Below are 16,733 nucleotides of genomic sequence, written 5' to 3'. Positions count from 1 at the left end.
TTTGGCTTTGCTAAGCGTGTAAAGGGCCGGACCTGGACGCTGTGCGGCACTCCTGAGTACCTGGCTCCGGAAATTATCCTCAGTAAAGTACGTACACGCATGAACACACCTCAGGAATCATGGAAATGTAAGTTCTGAGCGAGGCTCTAAAGTCTCTCTCTCTCTCTCTCTCTCTCTCTCTCTTTCAGGGCTACAATAAAGCTGTGGACTGGTGGGCTCTGGGCGTGCTGATTTATGAGATGGCTGCCGGATATCCCCCGTTCTTCGCTGACCAGCCCATTCAAATTTATGAGAAGATCGTCTCAGGCAAGGTGAGTGACCTTTCAGCCGTCTGTAACGGCTCGACGTTAACGGTAGTCCGACTGTCCGGGACAACCAAACGTTTCATCCGGACAAGTCAAATCCACATCTGCCTGTCTGACAGGAAGAGTTGAATATTTGTTAAATCACCATTTTTATTAGCTCATCTGGCCGAGGAGCTGTTGCCATGGCGTGGCGTATGTCGTCGACAATTCAGTTAAATCGCGTCTCCTCCCTCAGGTCTCGATGGATTTCAGTTCTGATGTGTTTTATTTGAAAGAACTCGACCTTCTGTACAAAACTTTGTGGTTGTATTGTCAGTTTTTTGCCAACAAATTCGTAACTAGGTCGATTTAACATTATACAATTCTAGTCAGAAGAAAGTCTCCTCTCTTATTTATCCTGTGAATTCAGTTCTGATCGATGTTTTGGATCGATCTTCCATCGGAGAACAGAATTTAGTCCTTTGTTGATGATCCTGTTGTAAGCAGTTAGCCGTGGAGGTTTGTCCTCTCTCGCATCGTCTCATTTCAGTTCTGTTTGATGTTTTGGTCGTCATGGATGTTTTGATGGCAGGCCACATGAGCGACTACGTCCTTGACGTTCTGGTTATAGTAAATATTCGAGAGTTACATCAATAAAGTTCCAACAAAACTAGTTCAATCCCTTCAGTGATCTGGCTGTGTTAAAGTGCACATCTTGGGTAAATTCAGGAGCAAGATCAATGTAATTCTCCTGTTTTAGATTAAACTTTGGTCAAATATCTGTCACGTTCTGCATTTTGTGTAATTTTTTTTTTTTACCTTGCGCAATACCGGAAAAATTCAGTTGAAATCAAGCCATTTGAGGCGAATTGGTCCGCCTCTGAAAAAACTTGGTGTTTGGAGTTCCCGGCAAACATTGATTTTCGTGACGTCGCGTGCAGGACGCCTCCTTCTGAATCCTACGTCAGCGCTGGTTTGTTTATGAGAAAACGACCTGGTGGTTTTCTGCAAATTTCTTCAATGTTATCGCATAATTATTAAAATGGTTAACAGATGTATCATAGGAGGGTGTAGCAACACCAATCCTGGTGGGATTAGTACTCATCATTTTCCAGAAGACTGGACAATGAGAGAGAAATGGGAGCGCTTCGTGTGAGGCACCCGGAAAAACTGGCAACAGACCACAGCATCATATGCGGGGCTCACTTCATAAAGCCCGACGACTTTGAGAGCTATTTGCAGTGGGAAACGGGCTTCAAGAAGCAACTTGATCTGAAAAACGACGCAGTTCCATCTGTCAGAATGCCCAAAGCAACACCGTCTCCATCTGTGTCAGCATCACCAAAGGAACCAGCCGTGTTCGTCTCCCCTGACAGAAGGCGAAGTGCCGCATCCACTGAGGCCCTTGAAGCCGAGGACCAAGCATTGCCGAGAAAAAGACCAAGAAAATCGGCAATTCGCAAGTTGACTGTTGCCAGGGTAAGAAATAAGAGACTAAATTAGGTGTTCCTGTGTTTGTGTGGTACATGGATAATGTTATTTATTAACGCACACAAAAGTAAACACCACGAAAGCGCTGGGCGATAATACACTTGCTTCACATGTATCAAGGGATATACGGCGTGTCGGGGCTTGAGATCTTGGGACCCGTCAAACACATTAAATGTATACACAACCCTGCTTAGCCGATTCCATGTGTGTAGCTTATGAAATCTTTCTCCTACAGTAGCCAGTACTCTTCTAAATGAAGAAATATATCAATACATAATAGTGATTAGAAAAAATATGATTTATGTAACAATAGATAGATGAGCATTGATACATGAATCCACGGGTTTAGAAGCTGAAGCTTTTAACTCTCATCATTTCAATGCAAAATCGCTCGCTGCTAAACTTGGTCTACACAGGCTGTACACTGAAACCGTGCAAAGCTCGCGCAGCCTGCTGGCGCTTCCACAGGTGACGTCACGAATCTGGCTCCAGACTCCCTTGGGATTTTTCCAGACGTTTTTTTTTTTTTTCCTGCTGTAGACAGATGGCCTTGTGCAAAATTACCCTTCTGGATGAGTGTGGAAAGGGACATTCTTTCATATTAAAAAAAAACAACAAAATTGTTCCAGGATGTGCACTTTAATGTTTACGAAATTCCAGGGAAGCCGAGTACAGCAGGTGTGTGAGAAAATAACCACATCATAATATCTAATTATAGATTATTAGACTCCTCGAAATCAGAGAAATGGCGATCAAATACCTGAATAAAATAAATATCTGTGGTGAATCTTCCTTCATTTCTTTCAGACTTTTTATTGTATTTTTCTTTTGTATGGCTCATTAACCGTCACAAATGTTGTAAAATATTTCGTGGGATATAATAATTTTTACGACTGTGCTAAACTCACTCACGGTTTTTCATTCCCAATGTGATTCTGTCATCCTTATCATGTCCAACTTGTTTTCTTTAACTTAATTTATACGTCACGGTTTACTGGATTAATCAAGATGTATGTTCTTTCCCAGCTGGGAGGTCCATATGGTGAAATATCGTGACCGAGGTCTTGAAAGTACTGAGCAAGGCCCTCTGGGCCGAGGTCACGGTATTTCACCATACGGACCGACCTTAAAGGAACAGTCCACCGTACTTCCATAATGAAATATGCTCTTATCTGAATTGAGACGAGCTGCTCCGTACCTGTCCGAGCTTTGCGCGACCTCCCAGTCAGTCAGACGCAGTCAGACGCGCCGTCACGCCTGTTAGCAATGTAGCTAGGCTCAGCATGGCCAATGGTATTTTTTGGGGCTGTAGTTAGATGCGACCAAACTCTTCCGCATTTTTCCTGTTTACATAGGTTTATATGACCAGTGATATGAAACAAGTTCAGTTACACAAATTGAAACGTGGCGATTTTCTATGCTATGGAAAGTCCGCACTATAATGACAGGCGTACTAACACCTTCTGCGCGCTTCGACAGCGCATTGATACGGAGCTCCGTATCAATGCGCTGTCGAAGCGCGCAGAAGGTGTTAGTACGCCTGTCATTATAGTGCGGACTTTCCATAGCATAGAAAATCGCCACGTTTCAATTTGTGTAACTGAACTTGTTTCATATCACTGGTCATATAAACCTATGTAAACAGGAAAAATGCGGAAGAGTTTGGTCGCATCTAACTACAGCCCCAAAAAATACCATTGGCCATGCTGAGCCTAGCTACATTGCTAACAGGAGTGACGGCGCGTCTGACTGACTGGGAGGTCGCGCAAAGCTCGGACAGGTACGGAGCAGCTCGTCTCAATTCAGATAAGAGCATATTTCATTATGGAAGTATGGTGGACTGTTCCTTTAAGCTGGTAAATAATATATATTTATTTTTCTTTACCAAATTCTAACAGAAAACGAGAGCGCCCGAAAGGGAAAATCGAGCCGAGCCGCCATTTTGAATCCTCATTCACGGCTGTAATGCAAATGGCTTCCTCCTCGGTATACAAGTGCACTTCCATGGCAGGAAAAAAACTATATTTTGCCGCCTATGTAGTCCCCTATTTATATAAAATTGAGTCATTCAGGATTCAGCCATGTTTTTGCTCGGCGTTAGCAACAGTTAGAGGTTTTTAGCTTTCTCCTGAAATGTTTTCTTTTATTTCTTCTTCCTCAGGGTAGTAAAACTCGCTTTCGCTGTGAACACTGTCGTTATCGCTGTCCATGCTGTAAAATTAATGCTATTCTCCTGAGAAATGCTGGCAAAAATTTACAAGATTTTTGATGATCTTAGAAATAAGTCTGATTAAAAAAAAAAAAGATAAACGTTGACAAAAAAATGCTACTATGTTTGTTGTTGTGAACGAGCGAGTCGCCAGAGGTCCGTAACTGGGGTCCGTATCGTAGGATACGGACCCACTCGCCAGCCAGTCAGAGCGCAGGATTTGATGGAACCCGCACTGTGAAAAAAAATTAACTTTATTTCCTCCAGAAGCTTTGAGTTTGGTTGAGTCTAACTCTTGAAACTGCAGATCAGGTAACGGGTTAGAACAACACACACACCATAAAGGGGCTTTGGATAGTTTTTGTTTATTGTTGCAGTTAGTTTTATTGAAAAATTATGAATCATAGTATTATATAAACATTAATGATTATCATAACTCTACCTGCTTTTTGATAAACTTTACTTTCTTTCATTGAGCTAGTAAATGCATAGGAATGAAAAGATGGTCAGGACAAGTGAAATCTTGCTGCTTGTCCGACTGGATGAGAAGATTAAAAAGTTAATGTCGAGCTCGGCGTCATTCCTGATTTATTAAACCCCTGAAGCTTTAGAGTCCTGCAGGGCTCAGGGACCAATATTCATTCTGCACATCACTCGAGACTGATTTAAGCACTAATTGACGCATTAATTGAATAATCTGACAGTGTGTACAAGGCTTCTGTTTTTAAAAACTACGACTTCCTGTTTACGCCGAACTGCTTCTCCAGCTTTCCTTCCTCCTGTCTGAGTTCGCTACTCATTTTCTCCTTTTTTTTTTTTTTTCCCCCCCTACTCCTTATGGTCCTCCTGTTCCCCTTCTGTAAGTACAGCTCTCATATTGTCGTCCTTAGTTCTAAATATGGTCTTCCCCTTTCCTCTCCTGTTTTTCTGCTTCGTCATTCTACTCCTCCTGTCCTGTCGGGGTTTTTTGGGGGGGTTTTTCCCCCCTTTCATTCTCGTTTCTCTGAGGGATGCGTGTTCTAGTTCTTTCCTCAGAATTGTGGTTTTCTGTTTCTCCAGCTCTGTCCTGAAAGTGGTTCTCCTCATTCCTTCTGAATATCTCCTGAGGAGATTCCTTCTGTCCCTCAGCTTGTGTGGTTCTTATTCAGAGGATGAGGCGTACCAAGTAAATTAATAATAAAATAAAAAAAAAATTAACAGAACAGAGCTTGTGGGAATTACAGTGTGTGTTTTGTATAATATTCACCGTGGCATTGTTTGGAACATTGTTTGGCCTAGTGGTTAGCGTGTCCGCCTTTTGATCAGGAAATCGCGAGTTCTATTCACGGTCGGGTCGTACCAAAGACCATCATAAAAATGGTACCTACTGCCGTCTGGCAAGGCACGCTGCAATACAGATGCGAGTGGGGAGTCAAACTCTCGTGGTTACCAAAGGACCCGCCCCCCACTGTAACCCTAGTGATCTAACAGGCAAGAGGCCGAGGGCTACGGAAACGGAGATCGGCGCCGCCCTGTGCGCCGCATGATGTGGGAAGGACTTTGCTTTGAATCGGAGTCGAGGTAGGCAACCACAGTTGCCGGAGCAGTTGGGCACTTGCTCAAGGACACTTCAGCCAATCCTGCTGGTCCAGGGAATCGAACCAGCAACCTTTCAGTCCTAAAGCTGTTTCTCTAACCATTATATGGATATGGTACATCACGGTGTTTTTGTATTTTATTTTTATTTCCTTCCTTCCTTTTAAAAAGTTAGCTAGGATTGGGCCGATAACACTTTGATAGCAGTGCGCGCATGCAACCAGTGTATCTGTTATAACCTAGAAAAATATTTATTTTTTCCTTATTTGAGGGATTTTCCCTGGGGTTCAGTTTGAACTGTAGAAGTGATGAATATGTATTTTAAGGCGTGCCAGCCAGAAAGCGCACACAACCGAAGTATGGATTTTATTCTCATTATTATAATAGCTCCTTGTGTGCCTGATTTACAAAAGGAAAAACAGCTTAGCCTGTTTTTTTTTTTTTTAAAGGTGCAAACAAATATTTTTAAATCTGTCTGGTTTGTGCCTGCTTAAGGAAATCAGGGGCACTTCAGCTGGGAAATGCTTTCAGAGCAGGCGTGTGGGTGGGAGGGAGCAGTTCTCTATCTGCGCTGTCTGTGCAATAGTATTAGCACCGGCCGGTATGTTGGTATACGGAAGAGAAGTGAAGAAGCAGGTTGGAATGGATGGAGGAGAGCGTCAGGCATGATTTGTGACAGAAGGTTGCCAGCAAGAGTGACAAAGTGTACAAGATGGTAGTAAGAGCAGCGGTGTTGTACGGTTTGGGAACGAAAAGACTGGAGGTAGTGGAGTTGAAGATGCTGAGATTCTCATTGGGACTGACAAATAGGGCTGTGCCGATAGACGATGCCATTGTCCATCGACGATGGTGGTCATCCATCACGATGGAGAGCCACCATCGTGATACCATGCCCCCTCCTGTCATAAACGTGCATATATCATCTGGGCCTATTTAACCTAAAAAGTTAGTTTTTTGTTAGTTTAGTTAGTTAGTTTTGTTTAATATATAAATATATTATATAAAATATAATTATATATAAATACATAATTATATAAATCCTTATAAAGTAATATCCTATTACCGCTTGTTCACGTAGGCTATGGTGCAGGGACGTGCTAGTGAACATAACGTGGTTACACAAATACAGTATGCTACTAATGATAAATTTTGACTTCAGTTTTTAGCCTGCACTATACTTTTAATGTAAAATTTGTCATGTTGTTCAAACAAATAGCCACTATTAACAGTCGGGAAATATTTCACCTTATCAAACGGCAGTGAAGCGCAGACTTCGGCAGAAGTCAAATAACTTTAATCTGGTAAATAGGCCTACTTTCAGACTCAAAATGGTCCACTCTAAGCCATAACGTCAAACCAAATGGAAGAATGAAGGTGATTCTGTGAACCGGTAGTCATGAAAAGATACAGTAGGCTGAACAACAAATCAAGTCTAACAGGAACGCACAAGCATGCGCTTAACGGTAGCCTACACAATTTAATTTAGGCATTAGGCATTAACCAGGCTTAGGCAGTAACTTTTTATTGTAAAAATGCTACAAAATAAATAGTCATGAACATGATTTTGTAAACATATATTTATTTAAAGATGAACGATCAAGACGAAGAGAACCGGAACGTGCGCAGCACGAAATGCGCTTACAAAGTTTAACGTAGCCGGGCATTAACTTTTTACAGTGAAATTAAAGCTGCCAAATATTCATGAAGTCGACTCAGTTAGCAAAGAACAGCGATTTAAAAAAAAACGAGAGAGCCTGCGTTAATACAAGAAAAAGTAAATAAATAACAATAATAGTAGTAATAAAAATCAAAATCAAGAAAACGCAGGCAGTCCGAAGCAATTTAACCTAATGGGTTAACAGTGCAGGCAGTGGTCACCATGTTTAAATGTCGAGGTTTCTGGCCGAAAATACTAGCATTTTTACTTTGTCTGGTTTTAATGAGCTGCGCGGTGCTGAACACTCGTTCTGATGGAGTACTGGTGGCGCATATGCACAAATATTTACGTGCTAATCTTAAGTCTTTTCTCGTTCCTTTTCCACCACATCAGTGGGTCCTCCCCCCATCAGTGACAATTTCCTGCAGGTACATGGTCATTTCTGCCTCAGACTTTTCTTCATCAGTAAGCGTGGATGCTCTGGCTGCTGCTCTCTTCCCAAGAAGGCTGCCCAAAGACCCTCTCTTTTTCTTAGGCACTGCCGCGGCGCAGTCACCTGGCTCCTCCCCTTCATCATGTGACGGACCGGGTGTTGTAGCACCTGACAGCGACGGAACGATCTCTGTCACCATCTCTTCCATCAGCTCAGATTTTGTGGCGTGAAGATCAAACATAGAAAATTAGGTAGCCTAAATTTAAAGAGATAGTAGGCTATGGGATATAGTATCACAATTCTCAGCGCAATGGAATTTTTTTTTTCCTTTACGTGCCAAAGCCTCGGATGAGTATCTAATACTTATAATAATAATAATAATAATAATAATAAAATATTTTATGTGGTATTAAAAATTCCCCCCCCCCCCCCCACACACACACACGATATGATCGTCCATCACGATGTTTGCACTGTAAACATCGTCGATGCCAATTAAGGGGACATCGCACAGCCCTACTGACAAAGTTTGACAGGATTAGAAATGAGTATATTAGAGGGATGGGGGGGGGGGGGACGCGTAGGATGGCTGGGAGACGAGGTGAGAGAGGCGAGATTGAGATGGTTTGGACATGTACAGAGGAGAGATCCGGGGTATATTGGGAAAAGAATGGAATACTGGAGACGGAGTTGCCAGGTAGAAGGAACAGAAGAAGAGCAAAAATGAGATTTATGGATGTAGCGAAGGAGGGCGTGAGGACGATTGGTGCGACAGAACAGGGACGTTATCTGCTGTGGAGACCCTTAACGGGAACAGCTGGAAGAAGTCGTATGTCAGTCCGCTAGAATCATAGCTTGTTAAAACGGTGTGCTTTGGTGAAAGTATGTTTTTAACCTCTTTGCGTGGATTACATCAGCACAAAAAAAGTCAGGAAAGACCATGTGAGTAGGTGAGAATGGGTCCAAGAAATAGAAATCATAATTGATAATAGTATGCTTCATTAGTTAAAAAAAAAAGTGTTAAAGTTGCGCTTCAGAGAATGACGCGAGTGAGTGAACTCTAGATTCCCGTTCGTTTATTTCAACACCATGACAGCACTTCCTCATTGTAGCAGAGCACGCACCGTAATCGCCCCCTGAGGGCTGGTGTGTGTCCGTGGTAGCTGACGCACTGCAGTGGCTGAGCTGCGTTACTGGAAAATTTCTCTCATGCCATGCGTCAGGTTCATTTATAATCCTTTTATGTATGAAAATAAATACGTCCATTTCGAACGATGAAATCGTCACTGCCAGTATACTGCTTGCGTCCTTTAGGTCGGCATCGATGTTGAGTAATACGTCCACTAGAGGGCAGCTCGGCGTCAGAAATTTCTGAAACGGACAAACATGGTGGGCGGCACGGTGGTGTAGTGGTTAGCGCTGTCGCCTCACAGCAAGAAGGTCCAGGTTCGAGCCCCGTGGCCGGCAAGGGCCTTTCTGTGTGGAGTTTGCATGTTCTCCCCGTGTCCGCGTGGGTTTCCTCCGGGTGCTCCGGTTTCCCCCACAGTCCAAAGACATGCAGGTTAGGTTAACTGGTGACTCTAAATTGACCGCAGGTGTGAGTGTGAATGGTTGTCTGTGTCTATGTGTCAGCCCTGTGATGACCTGGCGACTTGTCCAGGGTGTACCCCACCTTTCGCCCGTAGTCAGCTGGGATAGGCTCCAGCTCGCCTGCGACCCTGTAGGACAGGATAAAGCGGCTAGAGATAATGAGATGAGACAAACATGGCGGCGGTGGAGGAGATGGTAATCAGCTACCTGTTAAGAAAGAAGTAAAAGTGAAGTAACCTCATAGATTTATGTAGGATTCAAAAAATTTTTCGTGTCTTGTTTGAACTATTGATGGGACTGCTCTCGCGATTTCCGGTGATACTGCTTCGTTCCGTTTCGTCCGAATCGGTGAACGTATTTAGCCCTGAGCGTAAATGAGCGATTAGGAGGCGCTCTTTCACTGTGTGTGAACATTACCTTTTATGGAGTTTTGTGTGTGTGGCTAAAAGTACTCCTGCTGTGCCATGAACATGCTGATAATTTTTCGATTACGTTCATTATGTCTTATATTAAATATAGTTAGTTTTTTTTTTTTTTTCTTTTTTATCAGACATCTAATTTTTGGGTTTGTTTACCTGACATGTTTCGACGTACAACTTCCGTCTTCCTCAGAGTGTCACCGGATGTTAATTGGTGACGCATCTTTTATCAGCTGCTGTTTCTGAAGGCGTGGCCTTCCTGTCTGGTTTGACAGGTCGGTCACGCCTTATACTGTCTGTTCGTCCCCTGTAAGATGTCACTCCAGGTATGGGAGAGCATGTATGCTCCCTCATCCCGGTTGATGGTCCTCGGGCTTCGCTTACGGATCTCTATGGCCTCCCTGATCCAGCGCTGATGTTTGTTATCTTCTGTGCGGATGACTCTGGCATTCCCCCAGTCCATAATGTGGTTTTCCCTTTTACAGTGATCTGTTATAGCTGACTTATAATTTTCCTGTTGTGCCTTTTCTTTTATTGTTCGGGTTTGTCTTGTAGCTGTCTCCTTTTCGCACTCTTTCTTATGTTCATGTTTTCTTGTAACACACACCGACCAATATTTAAACTGGACTTCCGAACACCCCATAATGCACAAAATATCCGTAGTTAGAACATTACATGAACGCACAGCAATAATTACAGATCCACAGGACAAAGAACAGGAGGAACAACATATACAACACGCACTGAAGGCATGTCAATATCCACAATGGGCAATATCCAAAGGGGTGGAACAGGTTAAGAACAACAAAACACAGAAGAAAGAGAAAAAACAAACTAACAAACAAGAACACAGGGGAGTAGTTACATTACCATACATCAGGGGAATAACTGAACGCATTCAAAGAGTAATGAGGAAACACAATGTTAACACACCTGTCAAACCACACACAACACTCCGTCAGATCCTGGTGCATCCCAAAGACAGTATACATCCGGACAACAGATGCAACACCATATATGAGATTCCATGTAAATTATGCAATAAAACTTATATTGGGGAGACAGGAAGGAGTTTCAACACAAGAAAACATGAACATAAGAAAGAGTGCGAAAAGGAGACAGCTACAAGACAAACCCGAACAATAAAAGAAAAGGCACAACAGGAAAATTATAAGTCAGCTATAACAGATCACTGTAAAAGGGAAAACCACATTATGGACTGGGGGAATGCCAGAGTCATCCGCACAGAAGAAGATAACAAACATCAGCGCTGGATCAAGGAGGCCATAGAGATCCGTAAGCGAAGCCCGAGGACCATCAACCGGGATGAGGGAGCATACATGCTCTCCCATACCTGGAGTGACATCTTACAGGGGACGAACAGACAGTATAAGGCGTGACCGACCTGTCAAACCAGACAGGAAGGCCACGCCTTCAGAAACAGCAGCTGATAAAAGATGCGTCACCAATTAACATCCGGTGACACTCTGAGGAAGACGGAAGTTGTACGTCGAAACATGTCAGGTAAACAAACCCAAAAATTAGATGTCTGATAAAAAAGAAAAAAAAAACAACTAACTATGCTGATAATTTCCATACGCATGAGTATAAAGGAAGTGCTACTAGGGCTGGGTGATATGGCTGAAATCTGTATCACGATATAAGTGTTTCATATTGGTCAATATCGATAATTATTGAAACATTTTATGACCTATTTAAAATAAGGACCAGGAGGGAACAATACTAAATTCAAACATTTATTTTAAACTTAAACTTCCTCTGACAGCCAATAAGCAAGGAATGTCAACACGCATGTTCAATGTTACGATCACAACAAAAACTGAGCAATTGTCAATAATAAAGTGCTTAAAAAACTCAAGTGTTATAAAAACATGAGCAAAGTGTTAAATGTAAACATAGCACAACCTGCTATGTGAGAAGGACTGTCATATTTTTAATTTTTTACTGCAAGTTTAGTGCAAAAAAAGTTCACCCTCTGGTGAATAACATTTAAAAACAAATAAAAATATGCAGTGCTTTATAAACATAAAAGAAATTGAGTGAAACTGAGGTAGACTTAGACTATTCTTAAACTATTCAAGTATATTTTCATTGAAGGTTTAATAAAATAAAAATAGTGTTTTGTAAACATAGAAGAAATTAAAGTAAAACTGAGGTAGACTTAAGACTTTACATCTGTAACATCTGACCTTACTGAGTTTATCCACAATTTCCTCGCTCGTTCCGGCACTCATCTTTCTTTTCTTGGCCACGCTGTTTCTGGAAAAAAAAATAAACACGACCACGAGACAACGAGATGGCGCAACCAAACCCGATACTGTTACATGATTGGCTATCAGCGTGTCACTCCCTATGCGTTGCTAGGCACCAGAGGACGAGTGCCTTTGCTCATGCAACCAAGCTTGCTTCGCAACAACAGTTGATTGAAAGCGGACCTAAACCAGAGAGGGCTCTGGCTAAGGCTTGTTTCTTGAAAAAAAAAAAAGTTCTATCGAAACGTTCTATCGAACGCATTTTCTATTGATATCAAGTATGTGTCTATCGCGGTACGTATCGTTGTCATTTTATCGCCCAGCCCTAAGTGTTACCAAAACTTTTTTTTTGGGGGGGGGGGGTCGGTTTGTCTATGAAAAACATTTACGCGCCGTTTTTGTAAAATATTGACCGTTATTTGTTTGTCCGTTTTTACCTAAATTGATCTTCCCTCCATATTGCACGAGTGATTCCCCCCCCCCCCGTCGAGACTTTCTTTGCTCAGAATGTCTCCACTCAGTGTGTTTGTGAGAAGTATTTTAACCATCCTGCTTCAAAACAGCTTTTGAAATACTGTTCAGGTGCTGCTCTTCACAGTGCTCTTCTTGGAGCTGTGTCTCACACAGAGTTCAGTGCACTTTTTCCTGGAACAGGTCTCCTTTTTGGTGTCCAGAACATCAGGAACTGTGTGTGTGGAAGGTTTGAGTTTAAATGCCAGCGTGTTTAATTTTATTGCTGCAATGACTGATGTTTGTGTGGTTCTCCTGTCTCCAGGTGCGCTTCCCCTCCCACTTCAGCTCAGACCTGAAGGACCTGCTGAGGAACCTGCTCCAGGTGGACCTGACCAAGCGCTTCGGCAACCTCAAGAACGGCGTCAACGACATCAAGGGCCACAAATGGTTCGCCACCACTGACTGGATCGCCATCTATCAGAGGAAGGTCAGTCAGGCTAGCTTCAGTATAACCTCAAGATAGGTGGGTCATCATGTATTCACCATTGGAAGAGCAACCTAGAGGGCATTTTATCACATTTTGTCTGTTTCAAAGGCAGCCATTAGGACAAGGGGCAACCTATAGGGCACTTCATCATGTATTCTCTACTAGAAGGGCACCCTAAAGGGCATTCATTCACATTTTTCCATTTGAAGGGCAGCCATTAGGGCATATAAGGAACACCCTATAGGGCACTTCATCACATTTTCTACTGGAAGGGCACCCTAGAGCAGCTTTTCTCAACCAGGGTGCCATCTGGCTTTGTTAGGGGCGCCGTCAAAAAATTATATATTCTAACATTGAAGTAAATAAAATGAATAAAAATTCCAAAAAACAATAGTTGCACTAATGCAGATCATCGCCGCCTCATGCATCATCAAAATTTGTCTCACGGCCCCTTTCCCATGCCACAGCGTCACTGCCGGGGTCAGCGTGACTGCGTATATTTTATATGGGGGTGCCTTGAGAATTTGCATACTTCTGAAGGGTGCCGTGACTGAAAAAAAGGTTGAGAAACGCTGCCCTAGAGGGCACGTCATCATGTTTTTATATTTGAAAGGCAGCCAATGGGGATGTAGGGACAATCCTGTAGGGCACCCTATAGAGCATTTCATCTCACATTCTCCATGAGAAAGGCACTCTAAAGGGCATTTGTTCACATTTTTATTCCATTTGAAGGGCAGCCATTAGGGGAAGTAGGGGCATCCTATTGGGCACTTCATCACATATTCTCCACTAGAAGGGCACACTAAAGGGCATTTCATGTTTTTACATTTGAAAGGCAGCCAATAGGGGATGTAATGGCATCCTGTAGGGCACTTCATCTTGTGCTCTTGACTGGAAGGGCACCCTAGAGGGCATTGTGTTACATTAGTCCATTTGAAGGGCAGCCATTAGGGAATATTAGGAGCACCCTATAGGGCACTTGATCACGTATTCTCCACTAGAAGGGGGCACCCTAATGGTCATTACATTTGAAAGGCAGCCATTAGGGCATGTAATCTCATTCTACACTGGGGCGTAAGTCACAAAACTCTGTGTTTTTAAAGTCAGACCAAGGCCCATTCCCCCATCCAAGCACGATGTTTAAGCTTTATTTATTTATTTATTTATTTTTGTTGATGCATCCTCTAGAATAACAATCTCGTGTGTGTGTGTCAGGTCGAAGCCCCCTTCATCCCGAAATGCAAAGGTCCAGGTGACACCAGCAACTTTGATGACTACGAGGAAGAGGAAATCCGGGTGTCCTTCACGGAAAAATGCGCAAAGGAGTTCGCAGAGTTCTAGAGCCAGCCTGGAGGAGGCGGAGGGAGAGAGAGACGGCGTGATATGGACAGTGGAGGGCGGGGCAGCAGGAAGGGAGAGTGAGGGAGAGATGTGATGATGATGATGAACTGGACTTGAGTCTATTCAGTAAACAACAAGAACAACAAATGTAGAGCCCCCCTCTTCTGTACACACACACACACACACACACGGGGGAGAGAGAGAGAGGAGCGATATTAAAAAATGTCCCAAGAAAGCCAGCAGTGTTGCCTTTCGAGATCGTTTATCACTTTATTGTTCTTGTTAGAGTTATAATTATATTTAGCCATTTTCATCTCCTTTCAGAGTCGTGTCGAGGGTCATCTGGGTCGAGGTGCAGAGTCGTCTCTTTACATTTCTCACACACAAACACACACAGGGCTTCATCTCTGGTACTGAATCGAAGTGTCCAAAATTTTTTTTTTTTTAAACGTGTCTTTGCTCTTTCGCTCTCATTGTCTGCTCTGTTGTATTTTGTGTGTCGTGCCCCCCCCCCCATTTGTTTTTTTGCATCCTCCTGTCCCAAATCTGTCCAAGCGATACAGAGACAACATACAGGTGTGCTGTTGGAGGAGAAGGGAGCATTCCCCCCCCCCCAATAGTGTGGAAATAATTTACAAAATTCTCGTTCTCCGAGCCGGTTCAGGAAACGGACCTCCTGCTTCTTCGTCCCTCATTTACAACATGCCTGTCTTTTCTTTTTTCCTCTAAACAGGATGTGAAAACGTATTCAGACGGGCTGCGTATGTAAAAGCGTTATGATTACATTATGGATTGTCTGCATCAGTTATGTGGAATCATTAGTAAATCATTTATTAGTGATGAAAGTCGTCTGGATAACCAGAACGTTGTCTCAGATTTGGAACCAACAAATTATTATCTTTTAAAAGAAATGGTCTTTAAGGAGTGGTTTGTAATTTTTAAAGCCCTCAAGTCGACAAACTGACCTCCGCTTCTGTGCTGAAACATTGAACGCATCATCACTGTTTGCTGTATAAAAGGGGCGGGGCTTAGAAATGGCACTTTGGGTTTGTTTTTTGTTTTGAGCTGGAAGCTGTGCTAATTCCTGAGCCGGAAAAAACGTAAAGCTAGTCAGAGGAGTTGCGAGGCAACATCACGGACATCACTGTTGTCTGAAATATGACTTTAGTATAATCGAACCGAGTTTTATTTTTACGCATCACAAGCCATCTTAATGGAGGAAGCTTATTGCCCTCTTCTACAGTTGCACGCGATTTGGCTCGTGGTGGTGGTGTTTTGATTGACGGGACAGACAGAGTATGCCCCTCCCACCCGGAGAGCACAGTCAATTTCTTTCTCTCGTACTCCCAGCCACGGTCATTGCCGGGATTCGAACTTACACTTTCTCGGCGCTTGCAAGCTCCCTGAATATCACTTTCGTAGCATACTGATATATAATACACTGTAGCTCCTAACATGTTTGCTTCTGTTTGACATATTTGAAACTTAATGAAGTAAATCATTACTGAAAAGGGGGGAAAATGTGAAAGCGAGAGAGAGAAACGGGGTGTTATTTTGGTCTCATTTGTTTGTACGTGTTGTGTAGATTTTCCACTTTTAAAAAAAAATAAATAAATAAACAACAATGGTTGTTTTTACATTTGGTGTAAAACAACCGGCATGTTTTTACATCCTCAGTAACAGACAAAAGATGACTTCATGTTCACTTCATAAGCAACCCTGTCGAGATTTCTTTCCGTCTTCGCACTTCTTTTGTACTTTTTCCCCCTCCCCCCCCCTCCAAATTTATGACTCAAGTAACGACTTGAGCTTTTTCCCCTTTTAACTACGTCACAAGGCTGAAAGTGTGTTGGATGGACCTTCATCTCTTGGAGAGCTCTTCATCTTGAACATGACTCCTTGAGAAAAGCAAAATGATTCTTGCTCCATCGTTCTGAAGGACGCGTAGATGATATAAACGTGTCTCGGTGATGGTTTGTCGCGCCACCATGTGCAATATTGCTTGTTTTAATCACTAAATTTTGCATCGCTCGGTTGGGATGCTCACGGTTGCATTGAAGACAGTCGTATTATTCATAATGTATATTTTTTTAACAAACTGTTGAGCAAAACAGAGAAGGATGTTTTGAGGAAACGCTGTGTAGTGTGGCGTTTTTTTCTCAATTGTGGCGCACCACAATTCGTCATCGTAGAGCGTCGTTCGTGTTTTCGATGAAGTCGCACACTTATGGGACGTGACACATTGTAGGTTTAGAGCTTTTTTTTTTTTTTTTTCTTAAAGGAAAAAAAATTGCTTCAGTTTGTTTCAACATTTGTTCGCTTTCAGGCCACTTTATTAAACCACCACCACAGAGATTTTTCTTTTTCCCCCTTTTTTTTTTTTTAAATAAATAAAATGCCATTAAACAGTCCTCCAAATAAGAAACACCTCTGCTTTTCTGCTTTGTATACTCACCTGCTGGAAATCGAAATGGACGCACATTGAAGTACACGCTGTTTCAGTCTGGGCTTGCCTGCAGAG

At 42.7% G+C, this 16,733-nt stretch overlaps 1 protein-coding gene across 1 annotated transcript in view; it reads left to right on the top strand.

Annotated features, from left to right (window-relative positions):
- The window catches only part of prkacaa (protein kinase, cAMP-dependent, catalytic, alpha, genome duplicate a), a 74,607-nt gene extending 58,758 nt beyond the window's left edge, over window positions 1-15,849 (top strand). The window contains exons 7-10 of the mRNA XM_060942493.1: window positions 1-87; window positions 189-311; window positions 12,707-12,871; window positions 14,087-15,849. The exon at window positions 1-87 is cut by the window's left edge and continues 9 nt beyond it. Coding sequence (XP_060798476.1) covers window positions 1-87; window positions 189-311; window positions 12,707-12,871; window positions 14,087-14,212 — 501 coding nt within the window. The 3' untranslated portion in view covers window positions 14,213-15,849. The remainder of the gene's footprint in view (window positions 88-188; window positions 312-12,706; window positions 12,872-14,086) is intronic.
- The last annotated feature ends 884 nt before the right edge of the window (window positions 15,850-16,733 follow it).

Source organism: Neoarius graeffei, chromosome 16 (assembly GCF_027579695.1).
Source record: "Neoarius graeffei isolate fNeoGra1 chromosome 16, fNeoGra1.pri, whole genome shotgun sequence".
Classification (NCBI taxonomy): Eukaryota; Metazoa; Chordata; class Actinopteri; order Siluriformes; family Ariidae; genus Neoarius; species Neoarius graeffei.
This window is presented reverse-complemented; position numbering and strand designations above follow the sequence as displayed.